The 26,930-nt window shown below is 38.5% G+C and overlaps 1 protein-coding gene across 5 annotated transcripts in view; it reads right to left on the reverse strand.

The window, feature by feature from the left end:
- DLG5 (discs large MAGUK scaffold protein 5) overlaps positions 1 to 26,930 on the reverse strand; it is a 114,649-nt gene that overhangs the window by 26,954 nt on the left and 60,765 nt on the right. For all 5 annotated transcript variants that reach the window (XM_065670702.1, XM_065670703.1, XM_065670701.1 and 2 more), the window contains 11 exons: positions 24,457 to 24,716; positions 20,458 to 20,770; positions 15,175 to 15,405; positions 12,355 to 12,539; positions 11,588 to 11,713; positions 10,716 to 10,848; positions 7,719 to 7,846; positions 4,012 to 4,187; positions 3,434 to 3,537; positions 2,601 to 2,693; positions 706 to 1,725 (listed from right to left, as the gene is read on the reverse strand). In XM_065670702.1, the coding sequence (XP_065526774.1) occupies positions 706 to 1,725; positions 2,601 to 2,693; positions 3,434 to 3,537; positions 4,012 to 4,187; positions 7,719 to 7,846; positions 10,716 to 10,848; positions 11,588 to 11,713; positions 12,355 to 12,539; positions 15,175 to 15,405; positions 20,458 to 20,770; positions 24,457 to 24,716 (2,769 nt within the window). The remainder of the gene's footprint in view (positions 1 to 705; positions 1,726 to 2,600; positions 2,694 to 3,433; positions 3,538 to 4,011; positions 4,188 to 7,718; positions 7,847 to 10,715; positions 10,849 to 11,587; positions 11,714 to 12,354; positions 12,540 to 15,174; positions 15,406 to 20,457; positions 20,771 to 24,456; positions 24,717 to 26,930) is intronic.

Genomic DNA, 26,930 nt, shown 5'->3' on the forward strand with positions numbered 1-26,930 from the left:
TATATAACATAGTCACCTAAACAGCTAGTTCTTCCTAGATCACATAAAATCTTTCTTCCACCCACTCTGTTAAGACAGGACCCACAATCTCCCCAGCAAGGTTTTTATTCTAATAAATTATTTTCTCATTTTTAACAGTATTACTAAATCAGATTCTCAAAAACTTCTCATCTTTACAGTGTAATGTGACTAACATCCTATGAATTTCAGATTAGATGTACAAAATTATTTAGACACATAGAAGCTTACAAAAAAGCCACTGTGAATGGTTTTTTCATTACTTAGTATGGTGACCTGAGCAACCAATATGGCTTCTGTAAAACTTAGGAGGCTCTGTTTTCAGTTTTTGTGAAGCTGCCTCTTTGCACTTTTATTTAACTTTTTTCAAATTGTCAAAAGCATACAAGAGCGAGCCCAGATCTTCCAACGAGCAGCTTTATAACCCAAGATGTGGCTGCTAAGCAGAACTTTATCAGTCTGTTTGGCGGCCACCACTTCCTGTTAAATACTGAAACCCCATGAACTGGTTCTGTATTTTGTAGTATTGCAAAGTGCAACATAAATCTGGAGCAGCTGCTCAGGGGATCTGGATTTTGAGAATGGGCCATGCTTCTCCTGTTATGGTATGTAAATGGGCATCCAAAACCACACTGAAAATACACTTTAAGGTTTATAGTTTTGTGCTTCAATATACCAAGCTTCTACCTGAAGTGCAGGATTAGGAATGGGCATAGGGGTCATTTTATGCCTCAGAGCAGGAGCTGATTTTGGCCTTGGTCTTTTAATCTCTGGCTCTTCAACTCTTTGAAAGCCAATGTCATCTTCACAGGATTTTCTTGAAGAGAGATGAGTGCAGTCAACTCCCTCCTCCCGGTAATAATGCCCAGCGTTCCTGCCACGCCCCTTGAGAGTAGCAGAGTCCTGTTTAAGTGCCAAGGAAACTGGAGCTTGGGCCGTGGCTGGGCTCGTGGGTGGTGATCCAGTTGTTACCGTCGACTCTGATGCAGAGCTGGCCTGCTGTTTATGTTTAAATTTGATAGAGTCACTCCTCTTAGGAGGAGTTGGAGGAGTTGAAGCCATTTCAGCTTTTGATGGCTGAGGTGAATGGCCTGTCACCTGATTAGGGGAAAGGTATTCCAGTTTAGGAGGAGTCGGTGGTCTTTTGAACGTATCAGGGTCAAAGATAGATTTCCTTTGTTTTGGCTTTCTGTACACAGAGAACTTTTCTGTTTCTGTTGCTGAGATATTAACCATGACTTTTGGCCAGGTACCACCACTATGCTTAGTTCCATGTCCTTTGTCAAACGCTGCCTCTACCATCATACAGTCAGCTCCTGTAGGTTCATAAGGCAGCCTTGTGTTGTCCAAGTCAACATCTCCGTAGCCTCGGTCCCCATATGTCTCTGGGCTGAAGGAGCTGAGACTGTGTTCTGAATTACTGTGGCAGCTGTGCACTGTGCTCCTGTGAGAGTCTACTCGCAATGTGTTATTAGGGAAAGGTTTGTGATCACAAAATGAACTGGTGCCCTGATCACTCTGGTCCTTCTTGCCATCCATGATACCTGGATTGAAAATGTCAGTTTGGGTTGAGCTGTTGAGTTTTAGATTTCTTTTATTTTGGGCTTGTATGTCTGATGCATGAACCCTACAGTTGGATATTTTTTCTGAATCCTTCAGGTTTTCAAATATATTTTGACCACTCCAAGATGAACTTTGAGGAAAAACCTGAAACAAAAATAACATGTGATCACCTCATTATTACAGCTGATTTCTCTTTGGCATGAGGCATATTCCAGCCTTCTTGATTTACCTATGCCTGTATATACACCACAATATGTATAGATACAGTAAGGAAAGGTTTAATAAAATTTTACATATTCATACATATACATATACATACAGAACATGAGATAAAACAAAGCTAGATATTTTTGAAACATATTTAGAACAATTCCAAAAGGGCAACTACATGTGGCAGAAGTACTGAACTAACACTAAAAGGAACCTGCAATCTTATTTTACCTGTTAAGTGACGCTAAAAGGTCTTCATTGCCCGTTTCCCCTCAAACATTTCATATTTTTACTTTCTTAAAACCTCAAGCTCTCTAGAACTGGAATTATCACTCGCAAAGCCCATGTGACAGGCCGAGCATAATGGGATTCTAAACTCAATAATCCTGAAAAGAAAACCTTGTATTTCATCCTCATGATAGCCAGACTTCAGTTTTCAGCGCAACTCCCTCCTGACTAAAAGCACACCTTTCTGTGCTCTGCAGGCATCTTTCATGTACAAAACTGCTGCAGCTCTGAAACAGAAACTAAGAAAGGAGCAATTGTGCTAGGAATCATTTCATGTAGCCAGCAAACAAATTGAAAAGAAGTTAAGAGTAATAAAGGAGTTTAATTTCCTACCAGATGCCACAATAGCTTTACTTTAGAAATAACTGTTGAGTGAACGTACCATGCATCCAGATGGTCTTATTGTTAGCAGCTACTTCCCCATGATGATACATAATTATTTTTTCATATACTCTTCCCTTAAGAACTAAACCAGTTTTCTATAAATTAAAGAAAATTCTGAAAATTTAGCTTCTACTCACCTTCATCAGTGATAGGGTAAGGGAATCCCTACAGTTTCGTAGCAAAGCTTCACACTCAGTAAGCGACTTATTATCTAGTGCAATGCCATTGATCTACACACCAAAAAAAAACCAAAACACAACAGACATCTGTAAATCAAAGGCAGCAGGTGGGAAGCATCTCAGTCAGGGAAAACACTAGTTTTTTATGTATAGCTGACTGAAGTCTCATTGACCTTGTCCTGTCTTTTTTCATTCTCCACTAAAAACCAACGCACCTGACTGCAATTCCTCTATTCCTCCTAGAGATACAGTGTAACAACACTTGTTTCACTACATAAGCCTCCATGCATTTGCACATCAACAGTAACCACCTTCTGTTTCACAGGAGTTCCTAAATCACATGGGAGTTTAAGGCTGCAAATGCACACAGGGAAAACTTCTCCAGGAGGATGACATCTGTGATACTGTAATTTAAAAGACACGAAACTTTCCATCCAATCAAGGGATGTCTTTTTGGAAGTTACCTTTCCTATTCAGTATAAAAATCACAAGTATCATTATATATAAAGCCAAGTGTGAAGAGTAAGCAAGTGACTCTGTCAAAAATTCTCATATGAGAAAAGTGTGGCCAATATCCTGCACATTATATTTATCACTCAGTCTACAAACACATTAATTTATAATAAATATTTAGTAATATACAAAAAGAGTATAATACAGTAAAATTAAAAAATAAATTGGAAAGTTTGGCATCTTAAAGAGTAGCAGCAATTGTACTACTTTAAAAGGAATAATAATTAAAAAAAAAAACCCACCAAAAAGAAAGAGAAGAATGCATTCTTAACACTTACAGCAATTATTCTATCTCCCACACTAAGGGAACCCTCTTTGGAAGCTGGACTTCCAGGCACAACAGCAGCAACAAATACTCCATTTTCTAGATTGACCCCACTATCTGAAATAAACACACACACAAAAATGTAATTTACTCCTGCAAATCAGATACCTTGCTCAAACAACATGTTTGACCCGGCACAAGAAAGAAATGTAACTACCAAACCAACTGAATTTCAAATTCTGAAGCCCTTTTGAAGAAACAAGAACAAAGTGAGGGAAAATACTAGAACTAAGTATTAAAATTACATATAAAAGCAAAATGAAAACCAACAAAACCCACTGAAGAACAAAAAAAAAAAAAGACCAAACAAAACAAACAAACAAACAAAAGAAAAGGCAAAAGCCAGTACTTGTAGAATAAAGCTACCATTAATATTAGCATTCTTACTTAACAATTAATGAAAATCCCTATCTAGAAGAAAGTAACAGTTTAAGGAGGATTTAATCAGAGGCTCAGAACATGTACCTTTATGGCAACCATTTCTGGCCAAACAAACATATACTATTTATATACATCATTTACAGCCATTACCTTTATGTCCGGAAACATTGATGTGAAGAGGTGTTATCACTCGCCCACCTAAGGACTTCCTTCTTCGAACCACCATGTTAATAACACCTCCTCCATTTAGAACAGCTTTTATAACTTGCTTTTTATCCTTATTAGTAAGATCCACATCGTTTATCTTCAGCAACCAATCATTCACTCTGGTAGATAAACAGAAATCAGCAGGTCAGTGTTACAAGCACACTTTGCTGGACACAGAACATAGGTAACATTCACTAGAAGGGATGCAACAGAGCTCATGCCAATGCACTAATTTTTAATTATTTGGAGTTCTCCATTCCTGAAAAAGCATTACAGAATCACAGAATCCCAAGGGTTGGAAGGGACCTAAAAAGATCATCTAGTCCAACCCCCCTGCAAGAGCAGGGTAACCTACAGCACATCACACAGGAACTTGTCCAGGCAGGCCTTGAATATCTTCAGTGTAGGAGACTCCACAACCCCCCTGGGCAACCTGTTCCAGTGCTCTGTCACTCTTACAGTAAAGAAGTTCTTCCTGATGTTAACGTGGAACTTCCTATGTTCCAGTTTACACCCATTGCCCCTTGTCCTATCACTGGATATCACTGAAAAAAGCCTAGCTCCATCATCCTGACACCTACCCTTTACATATTTGTAAACATTGATGAGGTCACCCCTCAGTCTCCTCTTCTCCAAGCTAAAGAGACCCAGCTCCCTCAGCCTCTCCTCATAAGGGAGATGTTCCACTCCCTTAATCATCTTTGTGGCTCTGCGCTGGACTCCTTCAAGCAATTCCCTGTCCTTCTTGAACAGAGGGGCCCAGAACTGGACGCAATATTCCAGATGCGGCCTCACCAAGGCTGAGTAGAGGGGGAGGAGAACCTCTCTTGACCTACTAACCACTCCCTTTCTAATGCACCCTAAGATGCCATTTGCCTTCTTGGCCGCAAGAGCACATTGCTGGCTCATGGTCATCCTCCTATCCACCAGGACCCCCAGGTCCCTTTCCCCTTCGCTACTTTCCAGCAGGTCAATCCCCAACCTGTACTGGTACATGGGGTTGTTCTTCCCCAGATGCAAGACTCTACACTTGCCCTTGTTAAATTTCATCAAGTTTCTCCCCGCCCAACTCTCCAGCCTGTCCAGGTCTCGCTGAATGGCAGCACAGCCTTCTGGTGTGTCAGCCACTCCTCCCAGTTTTGTGTCATCAGCAAACTTGCTGAGGGTGCACTCAGTTCCCTCATCCAGGTCATTGATGAAAATATTAAACAGCACCGGTCCCAGCACCCACCCCTGAGGGACTCCACTAGTCACAGACCTCCAGCTAGATTCTGCGCCATTGACCACAACTCTCTGCCTTCTTCCTTTCAACCAGTTCTCGAACCACCTCACTACTTGATCGTCAAGCCCACACTTCCTTAGCTTATCTATGAGGATGCTGTGGGAGACAGTATCAAATGCCTTACTGAAATCAAGAAAAACTACATCTACCGCTCTACCATCATCCCTCCACCTAGTCACTTCCTCATAGAAGGCTATAAGGTTGGTCATACATGACTTCCCCCTCATAAAACCATGTTGGCTGTTCTTAATGACCCCCTCATCCTTGATATGCCTAGTGATGGAGTCAAGAATAAGTTGTTCCATCACCTTTCCAGGGATGGAGGTAAGGCTGACCGGTCTATAATTACCCGGGTCCTCCTTCTTGCCCTTCTTATAGATTGGTGTGACCTTTGCCATCCGCCAATCCTCAGGCACCTCGCCCGTTTCCCACGACTTACCAAAGATGATGGAAAGTGGCCTAGCAATGACCTCCGCCAGCTCCCTCAGCACCCGTGGGTGCATTCCATCCGGACCCATCGATTTACAGATGTCCAGATTGCATAGCTGATCCCTAAACCCAATCCTCATCTACCAAAGCAAACTCCTTTGTCCTGACTCCTTCTGGGGCTATAGAAATCCGGGGCCCTCGGGGAGAGTCTGCAGGAGTAAAGACAGAGGCAAAGAAGGCATTCAGCACCTCTGCCTTCTTTATATCCTCTGTCTCCAGGGCACCCACTTCGTTCAGCAGTGGGCCTATATTGCCTCTTGTGTTAGTTTTATTTGCTATGTATTTGAAGAAGCCCTTTCTATTGTCTTTAACCCGACTAGCAAGATTGAGTTCCAAGGAGGCCTTAGCTGTCCTAATTGCCTCCCTACATCCTCTAACAACTGTCCTATATTCCTCCCAAGCGGCCAGCCCCTCCTTACATAATCCATAGATTCTCCTTTTCCACTTGAGTTTGCTCAGCAGCTCCTTGTTTAACCACGCCGGTCTCCTAGATCCCTTACTTGATTTCCTACTCATTGGGACGCTCCGATCCTGAGCTTGGAAGAAGCAGTCCTTGAATGCTAACCAACTATCTTGAGCCCCTTTACCGCCTAGTACACTTTCCCATGAGACATCCCTTAGCAGTTGACTGAAGACGCCAAAGTTGGCCCTTCGGAAATCCAGAACTGTGGCTTTGCTAGGTATTCTATTCCTCCCACACAGGATCCTAAACTCCACCATCTCATGGTCACTGCAGCCAAGGCTGCCATTGACCGTCACCACTTCGACCAAACCCTCCTTGTTGGCGAGTACTAAATCTAGCAGCGCTGCTCTCCTAGTTGGTATGTCCACCATTTGCATTAAGAAATTATCATCAATGCACTCGAGGAACCTCCTAGACTGTGAATGACAGGCTGTGTGAGTCTTCCAGCAAATATCGGGGTAGTTAAAATCCCCCACGACGACTAAGGCATGTAGTCGCGAGGCTACTTCCAGTTGCCTGTAGAAAGCCTCATCAACTCCTTCGTCCTGATCAGGAGGTCTATAATAGACCCCCACAATTGTATCACCCGTGCCAGTCTGTCCCTTAATTCGTACCCACAGACATTCCACTTGCTCCTCATCCGACCCCGGACAGAACTCAATACATTCCAGTTGCTCTCTCACGTAAAGAGCAACTCCACCACCTCGCTTCGCTGACCTATCTTTCCTAAAAAGGACATAGCCATCCATGACCACATTCCAGTCATGTGAACTGTCCCACCATGTCTCTGTAATTGCCACTAGATCATAACCTTTAGCCCGCACACAGACCTCTAACTCCTCCTGTTTATTCCCCATGCTGCATGCATTGGTGTACAGGCATTAAATAGCAGCTAAATGAAAACCAGGACTCCCAGTCTGCACTTCACTAAACAAAGTATATCTTCAAATCACTTATGCCTGCACCTGATTTAAAAGCAATGCGTTGGACAGAGGGGAGTTATTAAAAATCTTCTATTGGCACTAAGAACAGGAACAGTTGTACAAATTATCCTGCACTCTACTCTCCTTTCTGCTCGTCCTCCCCGCTTAGCTCACCCTCATGTCTTTACCAAAATTTAAATAAATAGATGAAAGTTTAAGAAGATAATAAACTAAGAAGATAAGACACAGAGAAACAAAACCATTTGCAAATTGTGGTGAGTTTTAAGGGATAAGTCAAATAGTGTCTAGTTTCTGCAGTGCTTTTGGGCATCAGCCTTCTCAGTGTGATTTCCCAACCAACATTAATAACATTATACACGACTAATGGTAAAAAAACAACTTTAAAAAAGTGAAAAAATACAATTTACAATATGCTCATATTTAGTTTGTTATGATCAACAAAAGACAAGTATCTTCCAAAGTCACACTCTACCTTAATCGACCATCAGCAATGCTTCCTTTGTCTACTTTGGTAACGAAGATCCCACAGTCTCCAGGGAGGTATGGTTCATTCACACCTTCTGCCACATCAAAACCAAGTGCCTTCAAGTCCATATCGTCCTAATAAATATTATTAACAAGTGACTTAACTGCACTGGCAACCATTGTGCTGCTGTTTGCTGCTAACTCTGTTAGCAAGAGGCATTACTGCATATTTGTATTGTGCACTTACATGTACAGGGTACCTGTTCTAGCCATGTTTTTATATTTTGTCCTTCAATATATAAGATAGCAATTCCATTAGTTATTAGGTGTTCTCTGGCATTAGAATTATCCTTCTCTCTCTGATTAAGGCTGAAATAATGCAGAAGGGGAACTTCACCAAAGAGGCGTAGGAAAGCAGAAAAGCATGTAAGAAAGCATTTTCAGATTCATATAATACCTTTTAAGGTATGATGCTGAATGTGTAAAATGAGAGAACAAGGTATGGGCATTAGCTGGGAAAACAAAACAACTCTAAATGTAAGATAATAGCATTGTGTCTTAGTGCTGAACTCAGAAATATGTCCACTTTGATATAGCTAGAGACCACAAGTAAACAGGAAAGAAAGCTCTAACATTATGAGGGAACACAGATGAGAGACAATATTCTACCCTGGCCCCAAACAGATCATCCTCAATGTGAAAAGTGCTAAACTTCTTTAACAAATCAGTCATTGAACCAAACAATTTAAGGAAATTTAGTGTTTGCTTTGGTAAATGGCAAGAAGGAAACTCCGAGCAACTGATCACAAACTGATTATTGCTATTTTCACAATTAAATAATACACTTATAAAAATTAGAGAACTCTACCAACCAGACTGAAGGGAGGTGATAACTTGAAATTTAAAAACATACAAAAAATTAAATTGAACTTAAATAAGACATGTGAGTCATGGTTCTAGATATGGTTTGATGACTAATCCCCTTAAAATCAGCAGAGCATGAGATTTGCAGGGAGTGCAAGAGATGCCTCATAGAAGCCGAAGATAAAACATTCAAATACATTAATAGACACCAGAAATTCAATTGATCTAAACCTGCCAGAAATATACTAAACCCTTTGATTCTTCCAAATGTTCTATGTAAGAAAAAGTTTCATAGGGAAGAGCACGGGGCTGACATAAAAATAAAGACCAAGCAGAGATCACGGACCCATTGCACAGCCTCAGAGCTGGAAAGTGAATTTTATTTCTCTAAGCTTTGAGCTGAGCAATTACGTAGAATATGAGCTTAAGCAGACAGACAAAGTAAAAATAAAAGGATTTAAATGTTTTCAACTCTAGAACCTCCATCCTGGACTTCAAATGCTGGTAGGCCAGCAAGGATTTTCCCACGTATGTAATCAAGGTTAGCACAATATTATTACAGTAACTTGATAGCAGCAAGTATAATCCCCATGTTCAGGAAAGAGAAACCTATTGAAATTACAAAGTTTATGCATTTGATCTCAGTAATACAAACATTTAGAACAATCTCTGAAATACAGAATACCTAAATAACTGTACATGAATGGAAAATTCATCAGGCTGAAATGTTGTTTACCACAGTTAGACTGGCCAACTAATTTTACAGATAATGGAAAAGCAAAATTATTAGTTCTCCATTAAAATGGAGAAGATGGCTATGGACAAAATCTGATGTCGAAAGACCTGATCAAAAATAGTGAAAAAGCATGGCAAAAGGGAAATTGTTATCCCAGAAAGAATTTAGAGATGGTGGTCTTATTGATCAGCATTGGTACTCAGTTCATACAGTCTTTTCAATCTATATATTTCAACATATAATACTACTAATAATATTTTTAGTGCCAGAAAAGGAACGTATTAGATATTTTGTTTGGATGCACTGTCAGAACACAGACAGATTGGAAGAGCATAAAAACACATGACCCCAAATACTGCAGTAAAATAAAAGGGATTTAATTAGATAGCATGGAAATGACAAGCTTTGTCATTCAGAAATGACAAAGAAATTCTGGTATATGCCGAAGCTGTTATAAGTGAAACACAATCTGGAAGACTATGCATAAGTTCTATGTGGTCAAAAAGATGTTAAGCAAATAATGTACCAGCCAAAAACTTCAAATAGAACAGCATCCAAGACTTGCACACAAAGCAACTGAAATAAAAATTCTAGCCTATAATGAAGAAAAATAAAATTAAATGGAGAAAAGTACTACCAGGATAATGAAAGGATGTGGAAGTTATCTTGAAAGCTAAATTTAAGGACTTTATTTTATCAGCCAAAATGGAAAAGGGATTTAACTTCCTCTACAGAAAAGCATGAGAGATTAGCACCTCCTTTCATCCCAGATCTTTAAGATGAAGTGCAGTCTTGCCCTGAAACGTATGTTTATCATTAATAAATACTTCAAATACTTTTAAATTGCTCACCATCAAATATGAAGAAAAGTAGAAGAAATAACTTCATGTAAAAGCTTAACTATATATATGTGGTATACATATGTGGCATATATGTGGTGTTGAATGTCAGAGGACTGAGCTCTCTGACATCAGTGTTTCCATCCATCCTAAGTTTTGACTGTTTCAGCACTGCCATTTCTGCAATGAATCATTAACTTCAAGAATACTAAATGTTTAACTTGAAACATTATTTTCTAGCACATTGACCTGGGTACCCTGCAAGATCAGATGGAGGAGCTATTTTTATTTATAATTCACATTAAGAAAAATACAAAGCTTGCGTATAACAGCTTGATTTTGCCAACTACTTTCATCTAGACGTTACCCACTTGCTACATATGTGTGTGGCTCCTCACAAAAAAAAAAAAACAAAAACACCCCCCCCAAAAAAAAAACACCACAAAAAAACCAAAAAACAAACCACCCAAAAAACAGATTAATTTTTAATCATACCTACTATCAAAATAATTTATTTCAAAGTTATCAGATATGTAAAACAATGCAGTTTGTGGCTTTGACTTACTCTGTCTTTTTCAAATTCTACCACTTCTGTTTCCCATTCCAGAGAATCTGTGTCTATGGCTGAGTCATGGGAACTATGGGCCATCAATTGACGGAATCGGGCCTCCTTTTCCAACTGATTCTCCATCTTCTCCCTAGGCAAAGAACATAATCATTTAAAGACACAGATAACCCTCTGAAATAATTTGAGACATAATGTTATTGTTGTGAGATTCCTAATATTTTGCTTTGTAAATCAAAAAAACTAAGCTGTGACAAAAATCCATCTCATGCTTCCAACTTTCCGATGTTCTTGGGCTGTTATCAAATGGACTTGCCTTTTCTATACATTGTCCTAACATAGTCTTACAATTTTTGCATTATTTTTACATGACTGAAATGCACAACTAGGGTCTCTACCATTTCCTAAAATGCATTTAATTTACCCTCAGATGAGCTACATCATTATGCTCAGGACAAGTGAGGCATGATAAATACTGACAGCAAAACCTATTCTATAACCCACTTAGATGATGTCTGATGCATATCCTCCTTGCACTCATAAACCAGTGAAATACAGCTGGGAGGAACTAAATTGCAGTTAATCCAACTCCAGCAAAAGAATCCCATATTGTTTAAGTGTATCTCCACAGTTCAAAGCTTAGAATATGTGTCTCATTAATAAAATAAAAGGTTAAGACAGCAAGACTTAGAATTGTGCTCACCAGAATAATTTCTACAGTAACTAAAAATAAAGGTAATGTTTCCACACACTTTATCATGAATACCTGCTGTCCACAGCTATAACAACGTAGGGTTCACTTGCAAACACAGCTAACAAAGCAAAGTTTTTATCACTAGCTTCCATACAATTTTATCATTTCTCTAACATACTTCAGTTCCTTCAGTTCACGAACAGCATCATTTTTCTGCTTTCGCATGTCATCCAGATTGCGAAGAGCTTCAGCCAAGTCACTCACAGCCCGGTCTCTCTCCCTTCGTAAGTTGTCACACAAAGTCCTTCAAAAGCAAAGAAGTTTCAGGTTCATTACTTAAAAACCTAGCAAAGGTTTTTCCACACTGTATAGTTAATGCAAAATTCAAAAAAGCAGTTTCAAAACATCTCTGTAAAACCCAAAAGTATATGAAAGAAAAAATTACACTAGCTAGGTCTTAAGGGAAACCTTGTCATAATAACAAACTTTCTTCATTCCCTTCAAAACTTTGTTTCTACTAATCTTCTTTAAACAATCAAGAAAAAAAAAAATCTGATTATGTTCCCTTAGTTTCTTACATATGTTTAGTAGCAAAGATACTGAGTACCTTTTGCAAAATGTCCCCTACAGGACTATAGCTATAGCAGGATTAGTTGTATTATGTCTAAAAGAATATGCAATTTCTTGTTCCTACATACCAGTGCTGTTAGGCTCAACAGTATTTACTAGAGACATATTACGGGTATGAAAGCACAGACAAAGCAAAAGTATCCTGCAAGGTGCCCTCAACTTGGGGAAAAAAAGAAAAAAATATTAAAATCACCCTGTGAAAGCTAATGCAGAACTTGAAGCAAGTGCCAGCAAAACCCAGCAAGTCCCAGAATTGCATCAACTGCACACAAGATGTTAAAAAGTTCACTCATGTGCCATCTAGCATTCCTTTACCGTATACTTTCCCTTTCTGCAACAATCTTATCCCGCTCTTGAAAGGCCCAATCTCTCCTACACTTGGCTACTTCTGCTTCCTGGACAGCTTCCTTTAGTTCTTGTGACATTGCCTCATATTGTTTCCGAAGCATTTCAATTTCTTTGTTTGCTCTTTCTATGTCAAGGGTAGCAGAGTCTTGTATCTAGGAATTAAGGAACATAGATAAGTATTCTAGGCATGACTTTCAGGTAAGTATGCACAAACAGCTTTTACTCTATGTGTGTCACCTGATATATTCAATTCTCGTATTTTCATGAAAAATGTTAATTTATCTTAACAGCAGCTCTGGGGGATTAAAAAAAAGGATAAAAACAGCTGCAATATTTTCCATCCAGTGACACATAAAATTCCTCTGAATATAATCTACATGAATAAGAATCTTCGCTTTGAAATAACATCAGTGAGCATTTTGTATTTCAGAGAGGACATTCCATGCTTTTATCTTGTTCTGTTTAGTAGACAGAAAAAAACCTTCAAGAATATTTAGATATCAGATACAACACAGATTTCCTGCATTAATGTCTGCATTATTTGAGGATGCTGGGAAGGTACTATTCATTAGGGACTGTAGTGATAGGACAAGACATAATGGGTTAAAACTTAAACAGGGGAAGTTTAGGTTAGATATAAGGAAGAAGTTCTTTACTGTAAGGGTGGTGAGGCACTGGAGTGGGTTGCCCAAGGAAGTTGTGAATGCTCCATCCCTGACAGTGTTGAAGGCCAGGCTGGACGGAGCCTTGGGTGAGATGGTTTAGTGTGAGGTATCCCTGCCCACGACAGGGGGGCTGGAACTAGATGATCCTGAGGTCGTTTCCAACCCTAACTATTCTATGATTCTATGATTTACCCTGGGACAACCAAACATACATGTTCACAACACAGACCTGTGATCCACACAGGCCCTTTAACTGCAAAACAGAGCAAAGGAATTCCAAAAAAGTTTTCTTCAATGTTTCTTGATTTAGGTAAGAATTAGTTTCTTCTTAAATTAACTTGTTCCTCTAATATTCTCTATTTTGAACATGAGAGATAGTTACAATAGTTAAGACATACAGAGAGAACACTCTAAGCTTGCAGCACAATAAACAGAAGGCAACTAGAGCAGTACAGCCCATCACAAGCATTGAATGCCATGGGCTTGAAACAACTGTGTGTGATTAATGTTAAGAATATAAAAAAAATTATGAATTTGATTAGACTTGTCATTTGATTAAACTTTGGAGGAATGCTTTTAAGACCTGAATGCATATATATCAGAGACTATGAAGTCACATTAATACACTTCAAGGGCTCTTTTTTTTCCCCCTCTACATTAGTTATAATTATATTAAAAAATGAGAGAGCCCTGAACCTTAAACCTCAGGTTACATTCTCACCTCGACGTGAAAACATTAAAATTGCAACAAACAAGACCAAACCAAGGCTAGTAAGAGTCATGTCTGGCCTATTGACTGTCTCTTTCATTTCCAAGGACCATTTTCTTCTCCTCTGGTCCACTGGCACGAAGTAAGACAATCAAAAAACCCACACAAACAGAAGATCAAAAGATCAAACAGACATTTATATTTGAAACGTCAATTCTGATTTGCAATCTGCCAAAGGTGAGCGTCTGAGCAGGTCCACTGCTAAGTCAAAGCAAAACTCACCCAAACTTAATCAGCTTCCTTGAGAAAACACCAGGTTTCCAAAATCCCACTGGATGGCCATGAAGAACCAAAACCAATGAAAGATCTATTTCATAGAATCATAGAGCAGTTTGGGTTGGAAGGGACCTAGTTACAACCCCTTTGGAATAAGCAGGGACACCTTCCACTAGACCAAGTTACTCAAAGGCCCATCCAGTCTAGCCCTGAGCACTCCAAGGGATGGGGCAGCCACAGCTTCTCTGGGCAACCTGTTCCAGTGTCTCACTGCTTCAGTGAAGGATTTCTTCCTAATATCTAATTTACATCTACCCTCTTTCAGTTTCTAGCTTCAATTTCTAGTACAACTGAAAGCATAGTTGAATTGCTTCCCCACACATTCATTTGGAACTTGCAAATCAGTATGGCAGGCAATACTAAAAAACTCTTTTTTGTACTGGTAAAGGGTTGGTATTCAATAAAGGAGAATACAAGTTTTATGAAAACTATCCTAACTCTCTAGATTAATATTAAATATTTTTGTATTATTTCATGAGCAAGAGTTCATGAGAGTTCTGATACTTTGCACTTTCATACTACATTATATGTAAGCATTTACAGTTGTAAGTGGATTCATGCTTAGTATTGTACACACGACAAGCATCAATAAGTGTGCAGAATTGTAAGAATGTTACTACTCATACTGACACATAAATTGTCAGAACAGCGTATGTATACCAAGAACATGTATAGAATAGAAAATTTACAATCACACTTCAATTAACTTCATTTATGAACTATCATAAAGGAAGAAACAGCTAACATCCTGAGCAGGTCACAGGCGTGAATAACACATTACAGACAGCAACAGGCCTACCAGCAGGTAACAAACTGCTTAGCCACCTGCTTGAACACAGTATTTTATCTGCCATTTATTTTTACAATCAGAAAATTAATATGAAGCATGACTGTATTTCTTACAAACAAGTTCTGTCACTATGTCTTGAAGAACGTACATGCATTTACATGTAGGTAGAGTGACTTAGGAAAAAGGAGGAAGACACCCAATGTGCCCAGATCCTTAATGTATCTCTTGAAAATTACTGACCCTTTTAAGCTAGCAAAGAAAAAGGCATTTAAGAAGACTTGCAATACCTGACGGGCCTGATAATATTCCCTTAGTAGATGGTCTCTCTGGATGATAGCTTCTGTTCTCTCTTTCCTGGCAACATCTCTTTCTTCCTTCACTGTCTCTATATCCTTACAAGCTTGGTCAAGTTCCTTCTGGGCCTCAGCTTTGTCCTTCACTTCATGACAGTATTTTTCCAGCAACTCATTCCTCTCACAGATTGCTCGATCTCTTTCTACTAGAGCTGAGTTTAGCTCCTAAAACAAGATCCATTGTTGCAGGAGGTTAAGTACAGAAGAAAACAGATCATTCTTTCCAACTGGATATACACTGACACCTTAAAACCCTAGAGCGTTTACCACTAATGTTCTGAAAAATGGGAGCAGAACAGGACTGTGCTCACATTACATACGAGTTAAGTACTAGTAAAGAATATTAAATCTGTTATTAAAGATATCACAACATCACATTAGCACAGTGCTAAGTCAAAAGTAAGTAAGGACCTGGGAGCACTCAGTTTTGTGGAAACTGAATAAGGGAAGGTTATTAACCAGTCAAGACGTGGTGTTTTAACAAAAGGATGCAAGTATGACAACAGATAAGAATACATTGCAAATATTTTTAAGCAACTGCCTCAGTTTTATATGACTGAAATCATGCAGACAGCCCAGCTATGTAAGTATCTTATACCTCCCTCAGAAGTTTTAAAAAGTATCCTGGTTTCAGCAGGGATAGAGTTAATTTTCTTCTTAGTAGCTCATACAGTGTTGTGTTTTGGATTTAGTTAGAGAACAACATTCATAACATACTGATGTTTCAGTTGTTGCTAAGTAGTGCTTATGCTAAGTCAAGGACTTCACAATTTTCCATGCTCTGCCAATGAGGAGGGGCACAAGAAGCTGGGAGGGAGCATAACCAGGACACCTAACTCAAACTAACCAAAGTGGTATTCTATACCACAGCATGTCATGCCCAATACATAAACTGGGAGGAGTCACCCAGAAGGGACCAATCAGTGCTCAGGTCAGGCTGGGTATCAGTCAGCAGATGGTGAGCAATTGTGCTGTCCATCACTTGTGTTTCCTGAATTTTATTCCTCTTTCTCTCTTTTTACTATTAGTATTGTTATATTATTATTGTTAATTTTACTTGGTTTAAATTTTTTAACTGTCTTTACCTCAACTTTTGGGTTTTACTTTTTTTTTACTTTTTTCTGATTCTCCTCCCCATCCTACGGGTGGTGTGGGGGAAGAAGAGTGAGCAAGCAGGTGCTTGGCACTTTGTTGCCGGCTGGGGTTAAACCATGACAAAGGGACATTCAAGTCATATGCCAGTAAACACTAATGTGCAAACCACAGCATGTTCAGTATGTTGTTCAGTAGTTTGCCATAAACCAGAATGACAGTACATCTTATTAAATGTGGAATTTAACTGCATCATGATAAAAAAGAAGAGGAAAATGTAGCTCTAAAATACAATCTATCCTTTTGAAATAGTTTAGACTTCCTATTGGAAAAATGAGGTATTGAAACAGCTGAAGTTCACACCACTAGATTTTTCAATGGTCCAACTCTCTAGAAGCATTCAGCCAACGCCTACAAAAAAGTCCTTCAGCATATAGGCACTCCTAGCTGGAAATTATTGATATTTTAATCTCAAAAAGATTGCCAGACACAGCTGACATCTCAAAAGCAAAAGAAAGAAAAGGTCCAAATACTTTAAGATAGTAAAAAATTTCATAAACTGATTTACATTCTATTTTCCTCTACAATTTGCAAAGAGTATTTAAAACACAGATGGCAATTGCATTTTGCTGTACTAACATAACTGGTTTTGCAATCAGCATCTTACTAAGGCTACGCAGGCTGTTAAAACAGTTCTGCGATGATATTGCTATTTTTGCTGTAGAGTAACAGAAAGGCACTAGGATTAACAACTCACTTGATGAACTTTAAACATATCACTGATTGTCAATTAGCAGAGCACTCAAACTCCTTCAACATCAGTAAGAGCTTCCATTGCTCAGTACCTCTGAAGAGAGAAATCCCTGACCCATCTTTTGGTGCAGGCAAGTTTTAGTATTGGAAGCAACATTTTGCACAGCTTAACTATAGTATGTATTAAATATGCATTCAAATGTGTGTATAAAATTTACACAAATATATTAAACTCTTTTCTCACATGCAGCTGAGATGAAAGTCATGAAGTATCAAGGCAGAGGGAAAGTTCTCAGCAAGCCCTTCATTAAACAAGAATTTACATTACTTTAAGGTGACTGGAAAAAATATGTATTGCCACCGTTTATTCCAGCATGCTCAATTAAAAACTACCTGAATAAGAGCAGCCATTGCCTCCAGTGGTCAGTAGTAAAATTTCACCTCTTTCTCCTGTGACATTTGCACAAAATTACAACATGACAACACAGGGCAATATGCCATTTGGCACTGACTAGAACAGCTTCTGTTTGGAAACATTAGAGTGGTTTGGTTTGAAGAACAATTCTGAATTTGTGAAGAATTCTTACGTTTTAAAGAAGTTCTTGCATCTGAGTATAATGCAATAAGGATAAAATAAAATAGGTTTATTAAACAGAGGAGAAAGCTGATTATCACTAAGATGAAACATGACATTCTAAGCAATTGCTGGAGCAAAAGATTATGCCAAACAAAAACACCACTGAGGAAAGTAGAGAGGGAAATCTCCATGTTTGAGTGGCCAAACTCCTGAGAACTTAATCCAAAATTATCCATAGTGCAACATCCTGAGATTCCTTCTACCATCCGTAAATGCCAGGCACTTAGTATATTTTGGATGTAAATTAATCCATTATGTTTGGGCACGTGTGACCAATAAAGCTGAAATAAATAGGAAATTGACTGACCTCATCAGTAACTGCTCACAACATAATGCTTAAAAAAAAAAATCAACTATTCCCCCATTTCACCCATTTCAGTTGCTTTTACATTTCTTTGGGACACAAAAGGTATGCTAGCAAACATAAGCTTCAGAGAAGAAGTTAACATTTTTAAATGACCTGAATAGATTCAGTGCTGTTTCAATGAGTCAATGGACTATAAGGGCACTTAAAGCTGCTATACATCACAAGGAAAGCAAAAACCATTAAGTTACATTTTAGCAAGCACCAGACCAGCTCTTCACCAACAGGATCACTCCCACTTAAGTAAGGGCACCTTTCAGTGTACTATTTCAAGTGATTGCATCACTTGATCAGTATTTTTTTTAAATCTTTCTAACATTTGCCTTGCCAGAGCTATGAAATCTCTGACGCACTGAATGCAGCTGCTAAGAGTCAGTACTACGCAACACAGGAACATACCTGCTCACATGCAGAAGAGTCATAGTAACAGGAAAAGAAAATAGGAACAAAATTTACACTATTTTACATCTTTTAGTACATTACAGAAAAGATCATTTCTACTTTCTGATGTGCCAGTCCTCGGTGATGAAAAATGCATATCTGTGCCCTGCAAGCACCTCACTGATGAGGTCCTAGCCTCTTACTGGTTCCTATTCAAGCGCTCCTTCAAATCATATATGTAGGAAGAATTCCCCATGTATTTAATATTTTAATTTCCTGCCCCATAAAATATTTTGTCAAATTACTCATAATGCCACAATGACAGATCTAATAAACTGGAGCAAGAACAACTAATTGTGTTCCATCAGTATTCCTTATTAGCTACACTGTTTCCACTGAAATCAACAGTGAATTAACGGCTCTGATGAAAGCAGAACAGGTATGAAAAAAGGCATTAAGATCTCACTCGCTGAAGACCTAAATTACTTAGCTGACAAATATGCAGGGTTGCAAACTATTGTCCTGGGTTCAGCAGTAGCAGTCATTTTTCTCCTTCTTAGTAGCTAGTGCAGTGCTATGTTTTCATTTTTTGGCCTGGGAAGAGAGCTGATAATGCTGATGTTTTTAGTTGCTGCTCAAATGTTTGGTCTGGCCAAGGACTTTCTGAGCCTCATGCTCTGCCAGGGAGGAGGGGAGGCCGGGAGGAAGCAGAGACAGGACACCTGACCCAAACTGACCAAAGAGGTATTCCATACCACAGCACATCATGCCCAGGATGTAACAGGGAGTTACCCGGAAGGGCTGGGACTGCGGGTTGGACGAGGTATCGGTCGGGGCTCGGCTGGGGGGAGTGGGGCAAGTTATCTGTTGGCTGGTGCTGAGGTGCTGTATTCTCTACCCTTATTATTTCCTTTATCATTATTATTACTGGTGGTAGCAGTAGTGATTTGTGTTATACCTTAGTTACTAAACTGTTCTTATCCCAACCAGTGGGAGTTGCACTCTTTTCGATTCTCCTCTCCATCCCTCCAGGAGCAGGGGGAGGGCAAGAAGGGGGGTGCGTGAGTGAACGAGGTTTGTGGTTGGGTTTAAACCACGACAACTATGAATGCTTAAATCCAGAAATTAGTTATTTTTAATGTGTCACAATCCACATTACGTCCATCAATCATAGGGTTATTTAGAAAAAGCTTCACACCTTAACTTTTCATAAAAGGGCACTTTGTTCAGATGTAATGCTGTGAAAAAGGTAAAATGAGATTTATAGGCAATGGGATACGTTTGCTTGTATCTATTTCATGCTAAAGTAAGTATTTGTAAACCAAAGGGTCAAATGAATGCATGTCAGCTGAAATGAAACCGAGAAGCAAATTGTGTTTTGGAAATCTTAACAGCATCATTATAACAAGGTTGCGAGACGAGCATTTCAAGAACATATTGCTGAAAAAGACAAAGTTCTGGTTTCACACACTTTAAGGCATGCCTGAGTCCTAGTGAAATATCTTCAAAATATCCTCTTTAACTCAAAGGCAGAAGGAGGGCAATTGAGTAAGAACATGCATGTCAGCACAGGCTTTGCACAAATATTTGAGACTACTTTATTATATACCGTCTTAAGTCATAGTAGATAGTATCCAGTGGTTCCTGTAGAGGTTAGAAGTTAAAAAAAAAAAAGAATATTTAGAGCTGTATTGTTACAAAAAGCATTACATGAGAAGGCATAGAAGACTAACACAGTAAAGGAAGGATTTATAATCAGAAAAACAGGCTTAAATCAAGGGAATAGCAAATTTCAGCTGACAGGTACACTACTCAAACATAGAAGCTTACTAGATTGACAGTGAAAAGGACTGCTGTAGGAAAACATAGGTATAGAATTTCCTCTTTGCAGTGCATTTCTGTTAGCCATTAACCATTAGTCATACATTTCTGATTCTAGTGTCAACAATGTATACTCATTTCCCTTCCCCACTGAAAAATAGATTAGTACCTGTCTTAAAGCTTCCATCTCTTCACTAGCCACTCGCTTCTCAGAAGAAGTGTTCTTCAGTTTGGATTCTGCAAGCTCCAGCTCTGTTTGAAGCTTATCTACCTCTTTGATTACTTGATCTCTTTCACTCATTATAAGGCGGTATTCATTGAAAACTGAATCCCTTTCTTCCTTGTATTTTTCTGCATCCTTTGCTGCTTTCAGCTGCATTGTTTTGAACCTTGTCACCTCTGACTGTAATCGCTCCATTTCTCTTTGCAACTCTTTGTTTTGTGCTGTGGCATTGTTTAGTTCCTGCTGTACTGATTCAAATCTAAAACCAAACAGAAATGCCAGTAAGATACTTTTTCCTCATTTTCCTTTTTCATACATTAAGGATTTGGCTGGATAACCAAATGTATCCATTGGTAAAATAAAAATGGAGAGGACTTCTTAGACAATGTATCCTCAGTGCTGCAAAACAGAAGTTGAGACTAGTTATTGCTTCAGGAATATTAGTAAGCCTTCATGAATATTAGAGAACCTCTTTAAGGAACTGAAATAGAAAAACTGTTAGGAATAATTTAGAATTAGTTTAATTGTAAAACGTAAATGCTGAATAAGTTACTCTAAAAAGAACACAAAACGTTGCTATTATTTAACAGCACGAGTTTAACTTCATTCATGGTGTTCAGCTCTGCTCATCATAGAATTTAACTCCTTCTCCCAGCATACATTCTCAGGCATGTGGAAGAAGGGAAACAAATGCAGAAACTGGAAAACAAACAGAACAACTTAAACAAGCTCAAATATGCCACAAGATTGGTAATGGATAGGTTAGAGGAGAAAAAAAAATGTGATTACAGTAAAAATGCAGACAATGGAACTAAAAACCAGGTAATTCAGACATTACTCTTCGTTTTCATCAGTAGCTTAATCCAGTAAAACTGAAATGCAAAGTATCTTCACATTTTTAAAAACTATTTGACAGTTAACACAGATGAAAACACATGTATTTTATAACTACAATCTACTGAAGTATGGCACAATCAAAAAAGGACCTGAAAAGTTTAATTTGTAAGTAGTAACTTTAGTGTTTATATTGACCAAGCATTCTTAAAAGTGGAAATATAATTCCACACACAAATTCAGGATTATGTCTGAAAAAGAACTTCGCCTGAGAGCAGTGTTTAGCTTCCACAACTGGAAGCTAAAATTTCCCTGAATGCTTTTTCCAAAATCTCGCAGGTAAATGCCATTGAGAGAAACACTGTACCTAAGCTGATGGACTTTTAGGGTTATCCAAATTTCGCACATACCCCTCATGCTGTTTAAAGTCACATTTCTTGTCTAATCCAGCATGTTGCCTAACCTTTCCCAAGGGAGAGTTGTAAACTCAATTTCAAATACTTCCTTGAAAGCCTCAGTGTATTCAAAGCATTGCCATAGCTTTACTGAAGCATGTGCCAGTAATTTCAAGACTATCACCTTGCTCCTTTTGGGGAATTCTTCAATTTAAGAGATCATCTGTCTGACAGTACAGAAGATCTAACACGTTACAATACGGATTTATGTTTTTCTTTTCAGAACAGAGAGCATGAAGGCAAGATTATACTATCGGAGAAATACACAAGGATTTATCAGAAATCTAAAAAGACTATGCCAAAGAACCTCATAGCCACAGTACATTCACAAATTTTTTGGAGTTCAAAGTCAAGGACAAGACCAGGAAGATAAAAGGGAGAGGGGAGGAGCAAAGACTTAATGCAATGTTTGCCAAGAAAAAAAAAAAAAACAAACCCAAAAAACTATCATCAGTAAGGAAGAACATGGGAAAAGAAAATAAAAAAAAACCCCAACATAACAAGCATATTGCATGGGGAAGTAACCAGAGAGAGAAAGGGAAGTGTTTGTCTATAGAAGTATGTATCAAGTACTGATAATTGTGAAAACCTGACAGCTGAAATACCTTGGTCCTGCTTGACCTTGCATTGCTTCCTAGGGAGGAATTACAAGCAAATGGATCACATTTTTGCAGATGCCTTCTGTAGAGAAGGCCCACTTATAACAAGTGTAGAATACAGGATAGCATGAGTAGCAAAGTTGGATGGATCTGTAGCAGCAAGCATAGTTTAACAAAAAGTTCTGAAAAGAACCCTACCAAGACTACCTGCTTTGTCTTCACCACAATTGCAAACTACTGGCAGATCTATGCAAGTGCCGCAGCCCACATGCAATATGCCGCAGCACACACGTAGCGTAAGGTTTAGCACATAGGAATTAGATAACTGACACAGCTAATTTGTAATCTGCAAACAAATCACTACCTAAATCGTCCTCGCAGTATTCATATGCTGTGCATTACAGTGACAACATTATAGACAAAATTAAAAAGACCGAACACTTCTCCAATATTTTTTAGGGACAAAGATTAACTCAAATGAGACCCAGACCACCACGGGAGTCTTACTCCTCCTGCCCACTTTAAAACCTATTTTGACTGTTTAAACTTTGTATTAATTAAAAAATTAGCGTGGCGATTTATGACCCATTAATCCTCAAACTGCGAGTTTATTAACTCACATTCTGAAAAGTATACATACCTGAAAAGCATTTTAAAAATTCCTCATCAGTCACCCAGAGAAATATGGCTTTGGTTATAAGGAAAGGGTAAAAACGTATGACAAATAAAGGCTTCTATAAATACAAGCAAGTTAAAAGCAGTCCAGACCCAAAGCCAACTGAATAGAATGCAAAAGTTCCTTATGTTCAGTTATGTTTTAGTTGGATCATGGATGCACAGGAACATGAGTATCTTCCATGAAATTCTTAAAACCAACTTCTAATCATTATCAAACCACACCTTCCTCTCAAGAAGAAGACCTAAGTCACAATTCAATACACAAATACGCTAAGCTTCTGTACGTATTAGAAGGTTGCAGTGTTTCCTGTAGTATACGTTAGGCTTTCCCTCACTCCGGGAAATCCATGGCAGTTTAACTTACGTAACTTATTCTCTTATTACTCATATTCTCCTATAACTTAATCAGATGTATCATAACTAGGTACATACTTTTTGTGTATACATTACTATCTATGTACAATCTCATCTTTTTTAATTACTACAAGTCTATGAATGTGTTTTAAAAAAACATCTTTTGGCTTAGGTCTGTGGGAGTTGTGTATTATCCTTAACTTATATCAGTAAAAACATTCTCAACATGCCCACAGATGCTCTTTGGAGTCCTTGCATACATTAGCATTCTTCCTACTCCATATGGGTAACTGTATAGGCTTAATATCAAGGAGAGAGATGGTGTGACATAGTCTCTGTGCCCTTCTGTTTTGGCACTTACGCTACTTGTAGAAGCAGTGCCTTCTCAATGAAGCAAGACTTCCAGACATCTACATCCACTGAACTCTGCTGCCAGCCCAAAGCTCTGTCTCAGAGTCCCACACAGTCTGCAATTCCAGTATCATGAGAAGGTAACTTATGCTTGATAACATTTTCATTTCCTAAATGCCTTTTAGACATTATATTCTCTTACTGACTTTCTTTAATACCTAAATAAAGACATATATGTTGCTGCGGTCACCACCTATTAAGGTGTTTGTTTGGAACACGAAGTCTGACATTCAACAAAACTTATGCTGTATTTGACTCCTGTGTCTAAACCTAAGAATAAATGTATCTTGAAAGGCAGACTATCCCTTTCTCACATCAACTAAACAGTGGTTAAAATTCCTTATACAATTCCAAACCCTAACTGGAAGATCCTTTTCTCAAGAAAAAATTATTGTTTTTTCAAATAAAACATTCCAATCACACATTCTAGGTCCTTCCAAAAAAATCTTACATAGAAATGCATACTTACTCATTGCACCACGATAACACACACCAGAGAAAACTTTAAGGAAAAAAGGTTAGAAAAGTATCTCTAATTCTACAATGGAGAAAGTAAAATGCTACATTAGAATTGACACTGCCTTCACAGAATCCCTCAAAAAACCTGATTATACCTTCTAAGAGAGGACGAATATTGCTGCTGAAAATGTATTGCTGTGTCCCTTTGCTTCATTAACATGTCAATTTGTTTCTGAAGACGTCTGTTCTCCTCCTCGGCCTGTTCTAGACGGCTCAGATCCGTATTGTGACTTGCGATCTTCTCATTGTACCGTTTCCTTAGAGCATCATAATCCTTCTTCACACCCTCTAGTTTGTCCATTGCTGTATCATAAAGTTTATTTAATATCTCTGAGGATCCATTTTGCTTCATAACCTAAAAAAAATGCCCAAAATGTTATAATAAACTCTGGTTTTAATCAGTCCAATAAATTTGATTTTAAATACATGTAAGAAACAACATCAGAGCAAAAATATATTAATGCATTTTAATGATCATTCTTTTCAACGACTGAAGAAACACTGAGCCTTTTCTAAGCACTATGTTACTCTAAGCACACTACATCTACTTAACGTTAACTGGATTAAAAAACATCTGCTCCACCACAACTTAGAGTGCACAAGTTTATTAAAATATCTCTCTAATGGTAATTGCTAACAGCAGCTATTAAACTCACGTTGTTTTCAAAGTACTTGGCAGTTTCAGCAAAAAGGGGATCGTTATTTGATGACCAAAATGATAGCGGTAATTTAGGACGTGACCACGAGGTGGCATTCATGACAGGTTGCCTGCATTCTCGATGAACGAATTAAATAATTTAAAACTTCAGGAGAATAAAATCTACGCTAAATATGTCATACACGCAGGCATATATTTTAATATTCATACAATATTTCATCTGAGAACTACCCACAGAGGTTTGTGTCTCAAAAGCTATCCATAAAATATGAACAGGAAGAGGAAAATTCATTTAATCATTAATAAATTTTGACCTGAATCTCTGTTACAAACTAATTTCCATCGGCATACAAATCTTATTGTAAATAGCAGCATTGATCATGAATGACCAGCAATAACAACAGAAACCCCTAATGAGCTTCAACAAATCTCTCCCTTCTTCCTTCTTAAAGGCAAAAAAAAGTACCTGAAATGAGGCTTTACCTTTTCTTGCTCCCACCCTTTAATGCTAATGCTCATTTTTTCCTGTTTCTGTTTTCTAAATTAAAATTTGGCCTTGATAGAGTGCCAGGAAAAAAACAGGAATGCTCTGTGCAAAGATGTGACAAGAATTTATATAATCTTAACATCAGCCTACAAAGTTACGTCTCCAACTAGCTGAAAATAAACAGCATTAAAAGATTTGGAAGAATAGGACAGAAACCATAAGCTCTATAAAATGTTGAAACCGAACACATAGCAACAACCCTGTGGGTACAGATCAGCTCCTCATCTTCTTCTATACCTTAAATTCAAAGTAAGAACCAGTTCCTGAACATGGAAGAACATGGATGCCTGCAGACCAGAAGGAAAGAAGACTGAACGAGACCGCCTGCTTGCCTTCAGGAAAATACTTCTCTACACAGGCAATGTGAGAGAGAGAAAGTTCTTCCACCTAACAGTGGTCTCCTTTAACTAACCAAGACACATAAAACGGGCGCGTTACTGTTCATAACACTGTCCTGGAACAAGGCTGCACTTTGGCTAGTCTCATGGGCATGGCAATTTCCGCATACATCCCTATCCTCAGTGGACTCAGCAGCATAACCCGCACAGAGTAGGGACCCACGATTAGCTGGCATGCTTCACTGAACCATTTCAGATAGGCTAAACGTGATAACTGTAGGCATATGTGAAGTGTAAACAGACGCTGTTTTAAACCAGGTCAAGAGAGCAGTTTTCCTGAAGACTATTTCCCAAAGCAATTTGAGAACAGGTTTGAGAACCAAGATTTGAGAATCCAAACACAAACAAGCCACTTCTCACTGCCTGAAGCAGTGGAATGTTTTTGGCTTTGTTTTTTTTTTTTTTTTCTTAAACCACACAAAATAATTAAAGAAAAAAAACCCCAATGAATATATGAGAAATTGGATGAAATTCAGCATAAGCTTGCTAACAGAGGTTTGACGGAGGAAGACAAAAACACCATAAACAGGAAGCAGTGCAATAATGAAGGTGTCCCATTCAAAATCCCAGTCTGAGAAAAAGCAAATAGTCCCAGCTGGACCAAGGAAGACAGCCATGGCAACAAGAAACTTCATACACAAGCAGAGAAACTAATGGCTGGTCAGCTGCTTCCTAGCAAATCCATGACAATCCCACATGAAGAATAACCCGATTAAGCGTTTTTGCTCTCTGAAGCCACCGAGATGTTGTGTTTTGCTACAGCCTTAAAACGAAACAACTCGTCAGAGGGATCAACACAGAGTTAGATTAATACAGATGAGAAATGACACAGACAAGATAAAGACTCTTGGCGCCCCTTCAAGACACTATGATTCACTGTGACATGCTGAGAACTGGAGTTAGACAACTTTCTCACCAAGTGGCATGTACAAGTCTTCTTTAAAAGTTTAATCATGATGTTGACAC

This window comes from Lathamus discolor, chromosome 3, assembly GCF_037157495.1.
Source record: "Lathamus discolor isolate bLatDis1 chromosome 3, bLatDis1.hap1, whole genome shotgun sequence".
Classification (NCBI taxonomy): domain Eukaryota; kingdom Metazoa; phylum Chordata; class Aves; order Psittaciformes; family Psittacidae; genus Lathamus; species Lathamus discolor.